Source organism: Ursus maritimus, assembly GCF_017311325.1.
Source record: "Ursus maritimus isolate PB19 chromosome X unlocalized genomic scaffold, ASM1731132v1 scaffold_X4, whole genome shotgun sequence".
Lineage (NCBI taxonomy): Eukaryota > Metazoa > Chordata > Mammalia > Carnivora > Ursidae > Ursus > Ursus maritimus.
In genome coordinates this window covers 20805-36601 of record NW_024423322.1, presented here as the reverse complement: position 1 = coordinate 36601, position 15797 = coordinate 20805, and the positions used below count along the sequence as shown (strand labels likewise).

Below are 15797 nucleotides of genomic sequence, written 5' to 3'. Positions count from 1 at the left end.
TCAATCCTGAGCCATTCCATGCCTTTGTGTAAGGAATGTTGAGAGTCTATAATAAGATGGCCCTGAAATTTGGTGGCAAGTCAAAGTTTGCTAGGGGAGATGATGAGGGCATCAACCTGTCTATGGCCCAGAGTCTTTCCTCAATGTCTGGGTCACTCATGGGTCTGTACATCAGGCCAGTGAAGCTGTGGGCCTTTGCTAGGAGTGGGACCCGGAGCGAGGGTCTGAGATTGGCAGCAGATTGGCAGCAGTGTCTTCTGCACTTGCTGGAGAGAGGACAAGGGGGACACCTGGATATTCTGATGTTTTTTAAAGATTTTATTTACTAATTCAACACAGAGAGAGCATGTGCACAAGCAGGGGGAGCGGCAGACAGAGGGAGAGGGAGAAGCAGGCTCCCCGCTTAGGTGGGAGCCTGACACAGGGCTCAGTCCCAGGATCCTGGGATCATGACCTGAGCCGAAGGCAGGCGCTCAACCAACTGAGCCACCCAGGTGCCCCTGGATATTTTGATATTGATTTCCATAAGAGTACCAGTAGCATACAGGCCTGAGCCTCCAGGGAAGCTGAGGCAGTCTGGATACACCCACTTCATGAAGAGTGGTGAGATGAGGCCTTGGGGTAGTCCAGTTCTTCTCTTATATTCCCATGGACAGGCTTATAAGCTCCCCTCGGCAATTTGGCTTGTCAGAGCAAAAGATTACATTGACAATTGGTTTGTGTATTGGTGTTCTGTTCCCTGGGCTGGGCAGGCCTCATGACCTGGTGGGTCAGCAGTGGGTCAGCTCTGGGACTCATTGGGGCCTCACCAAAGTAGCACATGCCCTCAAGACTCTGGACTCTGAGCAACCTGCCTGGTCTCTGTAGGTGAAGTTTTTGAAAGGGCAACAGTATCTGTTGTTGAACTATCTTAACTGACAAACGATCTCAGTCTTAATGCCTGTTTATGGGGAGGTCACCAGTAATTAAGATGGTGCTAGCAGTCTGGCCACTGACAAGTCCCTCTTCTTCGCAGTGTGTGGGCTGCAGTTTCAGTAGGACCCCCAGTTGCCTCTTTGTTCCTGTACCTCTACTAGCTGGGTAGCTCAGGGAACATCAGACAAGCTTCTCTTGCCTCAGCTTTCTCTTCTGGATCCAAATGTTCACTGGGAACCTCCTCAGGGGTAGACATTGGACTCTACCCAGAGGATGGACAAGGGAATGGGACCAAAAACTCTGGGACTAGGGTCTGGTGCTTCAGCAGCTGTCAAAGCTGATTCAGGTTACTCGTCCTTAAAAGCAGCTCCTATAATAATATCTATCCTCCTGTGGGGTTGGAAGCCTAATTACCACTTGTAAAATGTTTTCAACTTCTCAGAAGAAAGGTGATACAGCACGGCAAGGTATGACTATCATAATAATCGTGATCTTCTCAAGCTGCCCCCAGGGCTAACCCATAGAAAAACTGCCATTCATGAAACTGTTATTGTAACAAAGTACAACTATTATCCATAATGATACTAGACTAATGTCCAAGGTATTGCTGTGCTCATGGAAAATTCTTAAAAAAGCCAAAGTGAAGAAGGTGGACTAGATCACCTGTTGTGAACTTGTCCAGCTAATTCCAAAAGTAAATAGACTTCTAAGGAGATAGGAACTTGAAAGAGCACCAGAGAGCAAGAGCATTCTCTGAGCATTTGGTGTGAACCAAGCAGTGTTACGCACACTATCTTATCCAAGTTTAGGAAGTCGGTTTTATCTTCTCCATTTTGCAGAGGAGAAAAATTGAGTCCAAGATGTTGACTTGTCCAAGGGAGATGAACCTTGTAGTTATAAATAGGATGTCCTGGAGTGGAGGAAGAGGCCAGGTGGGAAGTGACCACAAAATCTAGGCAGGGGCCAAGGAGTCTCTGAACTAGGTTAGCAAATGGGAGGATGACTACCAGATTTCCAGTTGGGCATGCCCCCGTGAATAGGTCTGCTACCAAGGGAGATGGCAACCCAGGAGGGGAAGGCAGTTTGGAGGAAAGACGACTGTGGCGCAGGGTAACCTTAGTGTGGGACCGCCAGCATGTACCCATATGCAGGCCTGGGCCTTGGGAGGGAAATTGAGATGCAGGCTTGGGAGTCACCGACGGATCTAACAGGTGAAGCCTGGGATAAGAACGCCAAAATGCAACGAGTCACCGTGGTCACTATCCCCCTTCCCGCCCAGGCTCAGGGGAAATTTCCCGAAGGGCAGAGCGGCCTAAGGTGACAGGTGTCTGTGAAGATCTCCCCGAGGGATTCTAGGGTGGTGCGCTCCCTTCCCGCAGGCCTGCGCCCAGTCAGCTTCCCTTTTCGTCTCTCCGCCGTCTCCCCAGGATCCCCGTCTCTCCCAAACTCCACGCCCCCCGCCGTCCGCAGGGCGGCCGCCGCGCGGGGAACCCAGGGCCGTGGCCCGGAGAGCCGCCAGCCAAGACGGCGGCGTCGCACGCGGCTCGCCTCGCTTCCCCGGCCGGCGGGGCGGGGCTAGGGCGCATGCGCCGCCGTCGTACGGAAGCCCGGAAGGACGGGTGGGAGGCGGTAGCTCAGGTTTCTCCGGGCGGCGGCGGGGATTACGCGGCTCGCGCCGGCACCATGAACCCGCTGTAACGCGCAGGCTGCGCGGCGCGGGGGGAGGGGGGAGGAGGAGGCCGCCGCGGCGAAGTTCTCCGCCATGAACCTGAGGGGCCTCTTCCAGGACTTCAACCCGAGGTGAGGCGCCGCCGGGGGAGGCGCGGCGGGCGTGAGGATGCGGCGGGCGGCGGGGCAGCCCCCCGTGGTGCGAGCGGCTCTCCGGGCAGCGCTTCCCGCTCCCGCGCCCGGTGCCTTCATTGCCCCCCCCTCCCCCCGCCGACTTCGGCCCCGCGGGAGCCGCGTTCCTCTCGGCCGGCCCACCCTGGTTGCTGGCCCAACGCCCCCTTCCTGTCCCCTGTTCCCGCACCCCGCTGCCTGCCCTCCGCTCCCCTCGCAGGAGCCGTTTCGCTTGACCCAACACTCCTACCCCCCCACCCCCACCCCAGCTGTTTCCTCCAGTTCCTCCGAGCCCTTGAGGTTTTCCTTGGATGTGTGCCCACCCCTCGCTCGTTTGCTGCTTTGTCGAGTGATATCTGAAACGACCGTTGAATCTTCGGAGTTGGTGTCAGGGTATGGCAATACCTTACATAATGCCTCTGGGGGTGAACCTGACGATTTTCCATACGCGGTTTCTCTTCAGTCTTCACTGTAAGTTTATTTGCAGGAAGCGGATACTGTTGTCCTGTTTCCCAGCTGGGGAATATCCAGTGGACAGTGTGGAGAGAACACTGATTAAGGAATCAGGCGCCTGTCCTTGCACTTGCCCAAGTGTTCTGTAACTCTGTTGCCTCCCCCAGGCTGGGTGCTTCCTGAAGCAGAGACTGTCTCCTGCACATCTCACTATCCCCAGCACCTCCCACGGTGTCTGAAACAGAGCAGGCCCTTATAAAATGTTTGTGGAACTAAACTGAGCCGAAAGATCTGGATTGGGGACCGGGCCCCATGTGACTGAGTTACATATTCTCTGCTCATCTGAAAAATGAGTTGGCCTAATTGATCTTCCAAGTCCACTAGTCTGTGAAGGGAGTACCTGTTTCCCTTAGTTGCTGGTGCGAAGCTGTGCCCTCAATCAACCTTTTGTATGCTAGGTCCAATGCGAGGTGCTTCAGATGCTGGGAGGTCCCAGCTTGTGGATGGAGAAAGAGATGTAAATAGATGATTTACAGCACTGTTTAGTGTTGGTCTGTGGGAGCCCAGTGGAGACCACTGCACTGCCTGGGCTGCTTGTGGGGGATGAAGAGAAGTCTTGGGAGAGATGGAGAGAGAGTATTGGGAGTGCAGTCTTCCTGGGGACAGTGACATTTTAAGCTGTAAGCCACTGTGACTTCCTAGGTGTTCTATTCCTCTTTGAGCACTACTGAGTTCATATTCTAGTCTGGAGTGCCAATGTTAAAATCACAGTGCGGTCGTTATCATTGTTGGCCTTGAAAGCATTCTGCATCGAGGAGCGTGTTGAGAGGAGGTAAAGGAGAAGGGACTGCAGCACCTTCCTCTGCTGCTCCTAGGGGTGAGGACTGATATACAGGGTAGCAAGATTGGCACTGGAGTTGGAAGGGCCTTGTGTGTCTACGTTGTTTGGGGAGGGTGGTAAGAAAGATAAGTAGAACCTGAATTGTTTTGTATCCTTGGGCTACTCGCTTATCTGTTTTATCTGTAGAATGAGTATAATCTCAGCAGGATGGGAAGCCAAATGAATGATTGGTTGCAAAGTGCTTTACAAATAGATAGTTCAGGACTGTTTTGCCAGGTGACAGATAATTCAGAACCCAAGAACTGCCTAACAGTTCTAACTGGCTAACAGTTGCCAAAGCACAATAGTGCTGCACAGATAACATCCTTAACCATTTTCTTTTCCTATAGCTTCTCCCCCAGCCCCAAAAAATTGGTATATGAAAATTAAGATGAAATATTAGGTATCTAAACAGATTTATAGTAATCATCAATATATTTATCAACACTTTAATTCTACTGGATTGAAATGCATGTCTAAGTTTAAAGACCTTTTATAGGGCATCAGTTTCCTGATACAGTGTTGCTTCAGTGGGAGTGAGCAGTGTTGCCTCACAGTGGTGACTGCTAAGACAGTGGTCAGGTAATATTGGCAAGTCTGATTTTTTAGCTAGTGATGTGTCGTGTTTCGTGGGCACACCTAGTTGTTGACATTGTTCTTTAGGCTTGTTCCATGCTGAGGAGGGCCTTCTGGACAGCTGGAGTGCAAACCAAGGGGTCTAGACAGGAAGATACCTTGTGCCAGGGCCTCTAACCTTGGTGCTGCTGCCTTTCTCCCTGCCTCTAATTTGGAGCCAGTTCAACATCTCCCTCCTACCCCAGGACCTTGGCACATGCTGTTCTCGTTGCCAGGGATGTTTCCCTCTCCTCTCCTCCTGACCTAGTTAACTCTTATTTATCCTTGAGATCTCAGCTCACTAGTTACTTGCTGAGGAAAGCCTTTCTGACTCACCTAAGTCCACTGATATCTGTTTATAGGATCTCTGTAGCATGCTGAATTCTTCCATCATAGCATTTATTTGTACCCTTATATCTGTGTGCTTATTTGATTAATGCCTGTCTCCCCTACTAAACTATAAGCTCCATGGGGCCAGAACCATGATTCTGTCCATAATGGTATCCTGTATACCTGGAATAGTACCTGACTCATTAAATATTTGTGGAATGAATGGATGAATGAATGAATGAATGAATGACTCTCCAAAGCCTATAGGAGAAATCTAAAGTGGCTTCTTCCAGTCACTGCTTGCTTGGTGGTCTGTGGCCTGGTCCTCTTTCTTCTCATCTTCTTTCCTCCTTCAGAATGCAGCCATTCCATTAGAGAGACAGGAAGGACCATGACACTAAGGCAGAATGTGGCTGCCTTTACTTTGTGGATTATGTGTGTCACAAAAATAGTCACTGTCATGGTTTTGTGGGTCCCAAGGCATGGGCCATGGCTCCAGCTCTCCTTTCCAACCTTTTGATCTTGGTGAGTCTGAACCCACTGCTGTATTGCCAACGCTCTGGAAAACTGCAGTAATAGAATGATTCACAAATGTCAGCACTCAGATGCACAGGGCTGCCAGCTGACCCTCTGCCTATTTCCATCTGGCACAGAACTAGTTGATTGTGAACTTTTTAGTTACACAGGTTAAGACTCACTGAAACAGGCACACTGGACCCACCAAGTCCTTGTTGGAATGCCTGAGGCTTCCTAACATAACACCGAGGGCCTTATTCATTGAATGGGCAACTATCAGCAGTATACAGGATTGGCAGACTGATTCTGAGGTGCTTGTAGGAGGTGGGGATCTGGGAGTAGGTGGCATTAAGCCAGCACCCTGGCCACACCACGGAGCCTTGGGATTTTCTCCTAACTTGCTGGAGTTGCTGGCTTGGAGAAGGCCCTTCAGCCCTGGGAGCCAGCAGTGCTGGAAGGCTGTGAGAACTCTGCAAGGCCCTCTGAGTCATCTGCAGTGAGCTCCTGACAGTGAGGTGCAGCCCACAGATGTGCTGGACTGGGACGAAGGCTGAGGGATGCTGCTCTGAGTGTTCTGTCATGGGAGCATGGAGTACTAAGGAGGTCAGTAGCATTTAGAAAGTTCCATATGCTGCAACTTCTAAAGCCATTCTGTAGTCTATGTAAGTTATCTTGTCTCTTCTTTGAATTTAGGAAAAATGGATGTGATTTTTGGTAGTTGTTAACAAAAGACAGCTACCTGGCCTTTACCAGGCATTTGTGAAGTGTTTATATTTAAAGCATTCATTCATGAGACATCTCCCGAGTTCCTACTGTGTGCCAAGAGATATGCTAGGTGCTCTAAGTACAAAAATAAGTGAGATATAATTCCTCTCTATGCTCAAGCCTGGCAGAAGTAGAAATGGGAAGAGAAATTAAAATTCAACACAGGATGAGGCATTCCAGAGACAGGAACCAAATGCTGTGGTAGCGCAAGGGGCAGAGCCACCAATTGTCAGAGCAGTCAGGGAAGATTCCACAGCTCAGTCTGGAAGGATATAATTGTAGGGTTTTTTCAGACCAGAGGGCAGGAAAGGCAAGTTAGGAGGGACAGAGGATGCAGAGGCACAGGGTTCATGAGAGGGCCTAGTATGCTCAGACAGTGGTGAAAGGTCAGTGTGGTGGCAGCGCTGCAGGTGGCACATGTCATATGATTTAAAAATAGTACCTGTAGTGTGAATGATTACTACAAATATCATTTGCATATTACTGGGTTTTTTTTTTTTAAGCCGGCTCCAGATCCATTGGTAGTGAATGTATGTTGGTACTGTTTATGAACTACTCACCTACCACCCAAATGTCTGCTTATCTGTCGTTCTGTCCTCTTAAGCCACCTAGAGTAAGAAAAACCTCCTGATTATACTGAGGTTATTATTAATAATAGGTGTGACTCATGGGGCACCTAGCACCGGTTGGGCACAGTGTCGGTGCTTTTGGCGTTATCTCAGATCTTCGCAACAACCCTGCAAGTTAGATGATCAGCCTTGTTTCACAGGGTCTTAGCGAGCTTCTGACTTCCCTGAAGTCGCACAGGTGGCAAGGGGCCAGGTCAGGATTCTAACGTGAGTCAGTCGGTCTCCTTCTGAAGCCTGTGCTCATTCCTGCATGCCATGCGACCTCTCTAATTTAGTGACAGGCCCGCCTGTGACACAGTGGGTCCAGTATCCCAAAGAGCCTTCTATTTATGAGTTGTGATTACACAAAGCAAACCTTATATCTGAGCTTACACATCCAAATGCGTGTTACCCCTCAAAGAAGTTACTTAGGAAAAAGAGGAATATGTATATTCCTATTCCACTGCTCGTATTCCTTGTTACTCATCTGAAATTTCCTTTGGAGTCAGATTACAAATCATATAAGGAAATCCGTCTCATTGCTTTATTTATAATCATGGATCATTTCTGAACCAAAATAGTGCCACCTAGTTTGATCGTACATCTTATTCACTAAACTTGGCTCTCACTGACTTTTGGCCATTTCCAGAAATCGAATTCACTCTCAGTGAAGAGTTGGCACCATTGAGGATATTCAAAAAGACAGACTGCAGGCTCTCAAGGTGATTCCAGGAGGAAAGCTCCAAAGGTGGTTTGAGCAATGAAGTGGAATTAGCTCATGGCCTCCCCGGGACTGTTGAAAGGAGACAAGTCCCATTCGAATGCATAATTTTGGGTTTTAAAAATATTCCCATTTGATAATTACACACACACAATATTTTTCTTGTCTGTGAGCTCTTTGAAGTCCAGGTTGTTGAGGCATTCGATAAATGTGCTGAGTGAGCGGATGCTGAGTACAAATAGACGTGTACATTGGAGACTCTGTTGTAGGGGAGAGACAGTGGGTGTGAGGAGTTTTAGATGGTTTCCTAGGACTCTAGGAGTATTGAGCTTGGGGTTTCTAATTGCCTTGCCTGATCATAGGTCATACCTGTACTAGAATTCAAGATGAAAGCCTTGAAATGAACTTGAGATAGGCTCTTTATATCTAATGATTCGTACTTTGTCCGCTATGGCCTAGTAGTGAGAAAAACGATTGCTAAATGAAATTGTTACAGCTTTTCTCTTGTAGAATAGTAGTAGCAGCAAAAAAATAGGTAAAATTGATCATTTACACAGGGCTTCCACATCCCTCAATCTTAGTGAATTCATATGTGAGCAAACCCAGGAGGAGATAGGCTTAGGGAGAGAGTGACACCCCCACCCCTCGCAGTTGCATAGCTGATAAACTTCCAGCCTGGCCTCATTCTAGTCCTCCTTAAGAGTGATTTTTTTTTATTGGGCTTTTGTGCTTTCTTACATCTTCTGGTTAGATGCCCTTAAACATTATTCGTCTTAATATAACCAGTTAAAATTGCCACTAAAAGAATTTAAATTTTGTCAGTAAGGTTCTGCTCAGTGTAAGAGATACAGTCCCTTTAACAGTTTGGGAGAGTGTCACTTAGCAGTTTGTCAGTTGGAGCCATTCTCTGAAGTTGTAGACAGAGAGGCGCCCACAGGGATGTGTCACCCAGAGCGTGTGTACGCCACGCATGTGTGCACACGTGTACCTGCATGTGTGTGCGTTTGTGCCTGCTGCATTTAACTGGAAAAGACTGATGGATCTAAAATGAGTCCAGTTGCATTCTTTTGGGTTTTTTTTTTTGTTTTTTGTTTTTAAAGATTTTATTTATTTGAGAGAGAATGAGCAGAGAGGAGGGGCAGAGGGAGAGAGAGAGAAAGAAGCAGACTCCCTGCTGAGCAGGGAGCCTGACCCAGGGTCGATCCCAGGACCAGGAGATCATGACCTGAGCCAAAGGCAGACGCTTAACCGACTGAGCTGCCCCAGCGCCCCAAGTTGCATTCTTTTAATTTGCAGAAAACAGATACTAAAACTTTTACACCCAGAGTCATCTCTTTCCTAGGTATGTTCTCTCTCCCCTCGGTCCCTTTCTCTTCCCAGCAAAGTGGGGAGAGGGAATTTGAGCCTCAAGCAAGAAAGCTCCATATACATTTCAGAGAGAACGCTAGCTTTGTAGTTTGACCCCGGTGACACTATTCAGTGATCCTGTGCTAGCACTGCAGATTCATAGAGCGGAGTACATCCATTTTAAAGGTGTAATTGGAAAAGTGAAATCGAGGAAGTAGTGGTTGATGCCACAATATCCAGCGGAACCTCCATTTGCTGGTTCATAGAGAATTAAGCGAAGTCTATTTTTATACTTGGACTCTGGTCTAAATATTTCTTGAAAAGTGACTCAAAGTAGTTTAGGCTTGCGACTTTTTTTAAAATAAATTTTCTTGTCACTGTGTTATTGCTGCGTCATCTTCTCTGCTTGCCAATCAGGTTTGGAATTCCCTCTCTGATAGGCAGTTATCTTTTTTACTTGGCTCTCAGATGTGTGTATAAATTACATCTTCTAAAATTTCTGAGTATATTGATTTATTTGACTAACTTTGTAGTTTATTTTTTTCAAAGAACCAGCTATTGGTGTTACTGATTGGTTCTGCTTTTGTATCTACATTTCTGCTTTTAGTTTTATTATTTATATATTTTGGCTCCTTTGGTATTTTCCCCCGTAAATTTCTTAGATAGAAACTTAGTTCACTAGTTTTCCCTTTGCCTTTTTTTTTCTTTCTTTTCTTTTTTGCTTTTAGTTGCACTTTTGGAGTGGATACGTTTTCTGTGAGTCTTGCTTTGGCAGCAGCCTGGATGTTTTGGTATTTTAGTTGGGTTTTAGTAGTATTTTAAATACTCTTCCCTAGTGTTCTGTTTCATCATGGATTTAGTCATTACTTAAGGAGGGAAACGAACATTTATTATTACCTGCAAGCCTGTGGCACCAAGCCTTGCAATAGGTGCTTTCTGATAGGTTACTTAATTCTTACCTCAGCACTGCCTGGTAGAGGTAGTATTATCTGCATTTTGCTCCTGAAGAACCCAAAGTTCAGAGTTGCACAAATGATCTCTTCCGCTCTGCCGCACTGCTTCACAAGTGAACATTGAAAAAGATCCATATGGTTAAGCAATGTTAAATCTATTGTTTTGGTTTATTATGAATTGTATAGAATTTCAGCTTCCAGTCTCTGCCAATTATAATTTAATTTACACATTCTTCTATGCTTTCTATACCTTTCTTTTACTCAGAAAATCTTCAGTGGCTCCCATTGCCTATTAATAAATTCCAAGGACTTTATCTTAATATTCAAAAACCCCTACCTTGTTACCCCAGCATACTTTCCCTTTATTTTCTCTGGTGCCTTTCCTCCTGTCTGTCTAGCTCCCCACCCCCCACGATTTACAGGATTTACTCTGTGTGTTCCAGTCCCCTGGGATACAACAAAACTGTTTCAAAACTGTTTCATACTTTAAACAGTCTTATCCCTTTGTCTGGAATTCCCTGTCCCCAACTTACTGCCCAGATCCCACCTCCCTTCCCATCTCTCCCAGAGAAACCGATTTTCTGTGTACTGGCTTAGAGCAACTTCAGGGCAGAGACTTCCTTTCTCATTTTTATACATTCCATACATTGAAGGCATTCAAACAGTTTTTTAAATTTTATTTTATTTTTTAAAGATTTTATTTAAATTGGAGTTAGGTAACATAGAGTGTATTACCAGTTTTGGGGGTAGAATTTAGTGAGTCATCAGCTGCATACAACATCCAGTGCTCATTACATCGTGTGCCCCCCTTAGATTTGTGTTTATCGTGAATCAGTGCCCATGATCCTTTTCCTCCCCCATCTGGAAAAATCTGTATGTATGTAAAGAAAGCGTAATTTTTGTCCTGCTATTTGACTCTCTCTATAGAACCATGCTATTTTTTTTTTTAAAGATTTTATTTATTTATTTGACAGAGATAGAGACAGCCAGCGAGAGAGGGAACACAAGCAGGGGGAGTGGGAGAGGAAGAAGCAGGCTCATAGCGGAGGAGCCTGATATGGGGCTCGATCCCATAACACCGGGATCATGCCCTGAGCCGAAGGCAGACGCTTAACCGCTGTGCCACCCAGGCGCCCCAGAACCATGCTATTTTTTGTCTACTGTAGTGTTCATTTCCATAGTTTCCTTAGGAATTTTGTCTACTTTATCTGTGATTATTTAATAGTAGCATGTAGAAGCCCACAATGAAAATATCTCTGTGTATTCTTAAAAGAAAAATGATCAGATTATTGCCGTCTTCTATGGCCATGTTGCTAGTCTTTCATTGTTTACATTTTCATTGTTAGTCATTTTAGTATTTTAATAGTTTATCTTTGAAATCTACCAAATTACTGTATTCTCTTCTGCTTCTCTTGTCCTTACCCAAACATGATAAACCTTTGTCTTTTCCTTTCTTGTAGTTGGTTTGACTTTTGATATCGGTTGCAAATGTGACTCTTGAATGCAACAGATTTAGATTTTATTTGTTAATCCAGTAAGAGAACTTTTTAATTATAGGTCTGTGGTAGGCAAAATAATGATCCCCCAGATATACCCACATCCTAATTCTGGGAACCTAGGAATATATTCCATTATATGGCAAAGAGGAATTAATGTAGCAGATGGAATTAAGGTTGCTAATCAGCTGACCTGAAAATAGGGAGATTGTTCTGGATTCCCTGGCAAGGCCGATAATCACAATTCTTAACTGTAGAAGAGGGAGGGCAGAAGTGGAGGTCAGAGTGAATTGCTGTAAGGAGGACTGGACTCTCCCCTGCTGGCTTTGAAACTGGAGCAAGGGACCATGAGCCAAGGGGCTACAAGGCAGCCTCTAGAAGCTGGTCAGGCAGGGAAACCGTCTCTCCTAGAGTCTCTGGAAGGATCACAGCTCTGGTGGCACCTTGATTTTAGCCCAATGAGAGAACCATTTCAGACGCTTGATGTTTGGAACAGTAAAGATAATGAGTTTATGCTTTTTAAGCCACAAGGTTGGTGGTATCTTTGTATGACAGCAATAGGAGAGTAATACAAGAACGTTTCATCCTATTTATAATTTTTCAACCCCAGTATTTGAAGTAGGAATTTTATTTTTGTATTATTATTTGTCCTCTTATAAGTTCATCTTGTTTCTGTTTTTCATTTTTCATGTAATAGACCCAGAACTCTTAATTTCCTTTTAAATTATATAAAAAATTATAAAGTAATCACTTTCCAACATTTTAAACGTTTTAGTACTTCTATTTTCATTATTTCTGCTATTTTCTTCAATTAAATAAAAAAAACCCTCTCTTTTAAGGAAGATAATGAATTTAGCTCAGAGGGTTTGCTCTCCCTGCACCTCATCTATTTTTTGTTTATAGTTTGAAAATCCTTTAGAAAAATTTTACCTCTATATATTATTTAATCTACCTATGAATCCTATGTTTACCATTGTCCTTGCATTTGTTAATATTTTATTCACTTATTTTTTTTTTAAATTGTCTGTTTTCAAGTCTGTTGTTTCTGGTAATGATATGTGTTGCCATAGGCTTTGGTTGACAGGTTGGTTCTGGTTTCTAGTTTTTGCACTGTCCCCCTGGGCTTTCAGAGAGGAAAAAGTCGCTTCTGCTAATTCCTTTCTCTGTGGTGATCACTCCATTTCTATTAGCTTGTGCATCCCCTTCAAGCCTTTTTCTTCTCCAGAGTCTAGTGGTGAGGTCATTGGTACCTTGGCGTCTTTCACTGGTAGCTCTCTGTCTTTGTAGCAGCTCGTAAAAGCCTCCCTTGGTTTTGAGCATTAATAGTCATAACTAACATGTACTCAGTGCAGCAGTTATCAAACCATTTTTCACAGACCCCTTGTGGGGGGAGCTTGAGAACCTTTCGAGGGGTCTGCAAAGGCCACGACTATTTTCATAATACTAAGATGTTCTTGCCCCTCTCTGGGTTGACATTTGCACTGACGGTACAAAAGTAGTGCTGGGTAAACTGCTGCCACCTGAGCACGAATCCAGCCGGTGACATGGAACTGTACTCACAGTCACTGGATTCTTCACTGCAGCACGCTTGCAGTTAAAAAAAAAAAAAGCCAGCTTCACATAAGGATGTCCTTAATAAAACATAAAAGATACCAGTCTCACTAAATATTGACCCTTGAGTATACATCCATTTTAATATTCTGTGTGACCGATAAGGTACAGTCGTTGACTCAAGGGAAAACACTTGTGGGGGTGCCTGGTTGGCTCACTCAGTAGAGTGTGCAATTCTTGATCTCAGAGTTGTAAGTTCAAGCCCTGCTTGGGGTGTAGAGATTACTCCAACAACAAAAAACCCCACTTGTGTGCCTGGGCTTCAGGCTGCCTTTTTTCCTGGAACACCATTTTTACCTGGGAGGACAGCTCACAGACAAGACTGGGGCTGTTTGTCTTAGAGCACTTGGCAGACATTTTTCTTGAAAATCCAAGTGAACCTGTGACTTGGAAATAGCAGCACTGATACGCAGTAAGCACAAATCTAACTTAAAATTTAAAAAATCGTTGGAGTGTCTTCAATGTTTTCAACAAGGAAAACAACTGATGGTGTTTTTGCAAACAGTAAAATTTGAGCTTTCAAGGGAAGGTAAGAATTTTTGAAAAGTTTTATCTACCCCCATGAACTTGACAGCCTCCCAATACTTACATATTTCTGATGAAATGGGTTGTGACAATAACTAATGTGATTTTTTGCCTTTGTTTAATGAAATGTGTCAACATTTGAAAGATCTTTATTACTCAGTGAACTAGTATTTTTCAATCAACCTACACAGTATTATGCAGGGATAAAACTTTCATTCATTTGAAGTGCCAGAGAGACCAATGGATTTTAACGTAGCAGACTACAAAAAGTTTAGTGATAGAGTTTTGGATTCCACATCACACTTAACCTTCAGGAAGCTACTACCACTGGTTGACTTTTGGTATCCTGTCAAAGAAGAAAATCCACCATTATCTGAAAGAGCTATTAAAATACTCAGTTCTTTTCCAACTACAAATCTCTGTGAAGCCAGATTTTCTTCATATGCTTGAAACAAAACAACATATTGCAACAGAACGAATGCAGATGTAGATATTAAAACCTAGGTGTCTTTTATGAAGCCAGACATTTAAAAAATTTTCAAAACTGTGTCAATTTTGGAAAATGATCTTTTTTTCATTAAAATTATGTTAACATATAATGCCTTTATTGTTATTTTTAAATGAATTAATAAATATTTCAAAATACCAGTTTCAAAATCTGATATAGTAAATAATAATAGGTATAACCCATATAAACAAAGCTCTTTGGGTTCCTCAGTACTTTTAAGAGTGTAAAGGAGTCCTGATACAAAAAAAATTGAGAACCACTAATATAGTGCTTTACACAAAGCACTTTTCGTATTCATTATCTTGTACTCACAACCACCTTATGAGGTACGTATTACTCTCATTTTATAGACGAGAATACTATGGTACAAAAAGGCAGTATATATATATTCTAGTTAGCAACCTTTCCAAATCTTTTGGTCCGTTAGCTGTGGTTTACATTCTTGGAGGTTTACTTCTGAGTTGAGTTTTGTAGGTCCCATCTCCTTACAACCTCCCCCTGTTTTCCAATTGAAGTTTCTTACATTGTTTTTCATAATGCAAGTGCAGTACGTGTACCTTGAAAAGAAGTCAGTCATGAGAATGTAAAGACTGTCCTTAATCCTCCCCACTGGAGACTGTTGTTAATTCTCAGTGCCTGTCTTTCCAGATGCTTTTCCGAGAATGTTGAATTATCAGTATAATGGCAGTATTAAAAGGACTTTGGGGTCAAATGTCAAATCGATCTTAGTGTGAATCCCAGCTCTGTGAACTGCTAGCTGCTTGGACAAGATATTTAACATCTAAGCCTTTGTTCCTTATCTGTAAAATGAGAATAGCCAAGGTACCTCCTTCGCAAGGGTTGCTGTGAGGCTGAAGTGAGATAGTGCATGAAAAGCAGCACAGTATTGACCTGTCATAAACGTCCTGTAAATGTCAACTACTGAGGTAGTTGTGTACGCACAGGTAGATCAATAGATATGCCAGGTTTATTGAAGTAATTTTCCATGCAGTAAAATTTACCTTTTTTTTAGAGCACAGTCGTCGGCGTTTTGATAAATCCATCTCTTTGTGTGACCACCACCCAAAGATCTAGATTCAGCACAGTTCGGCACTGCAGAAACAACTCCCTCCTGTTCTTTTGTAGTCAGCTTTTTCCTCCTACACAGCCACTGGTAACCACACTGATGTACTTTCTGTATCTACACTTTTGTCTTTTCCAAAACATCATCTAAATGGAGTGATACGGTATGTTGTGTTTTCAGTTTGAGTTATTTTACTTAGCATAGAGCATTTGAGGTTTATGCATCTTGTCGCATGCATCCCTGCTTTGTTCCTTTTTACTGCTGATGAGTATTCCATTGAACAGATATACCACAATTGGTTTAACTGTTCACCAATTGATGGACATTTGGGTTGGTGCCAGTGGCTATAAAAAATAAAGCTGCTTTGAACATTTGAATACAAGTCTTTGTATGGACATAAACTTCTCATTTTCTTGAGTAAATACCTAGGCATGGGATTGCTGGACCATAGAGTAAGTATGTACTTTATAGAAACTGCCCTAGTGTTTTTGAAAGTGGCTCTACTGTTTTGCATTCTTAGCGGCAGTATGTGAGGGACCAGTTGTTCCACATCCTTAGCAATAGTTGTCTAAGTTGATCATTTTAATTTTAGCCATTGTGGTGAGTGTGTAGTTTTATCTTGTTTTATTGCATTGATATTATATTTCCTTAA

The 15797-nt window shown here is 43.9% G+C and overlaps 1 protein-coding gene across 8 annotated transcripts in view; it reads left to right on the top strand.

Annotated features, from left to right (window-relative positions):
- Window positions 1–2524: 2524 nt before the first annotated feature.
- TMEM185A (transmembrane protein 185A) overlaps window positions 2525–15797 on the top strand; it is a 33200-nt gene continuing 19927 nt past the window's right edge. For 2 of the 8 annotated variants that reach the window (XM_040635966.1, XM_040635988.1), the window contains exon 1: window positions 2528–2715. In XM_040635966.1, the coding sequence (XP_040491900.1) occupies window positions 2678–2715 (38 nt within the window). In that variant the 5' untranslated portion in view covers window positions 2528–2677. Of the gene's footprint in view, window positions 2716–3023; window positions 3148–15797 lie in introns of all 8 variants that reach the window. The other 6 variants (XM_040635983.1, XM_040635964.1, XM_040635974.1 and 3 more) reach the window with 6 other exon arrangements.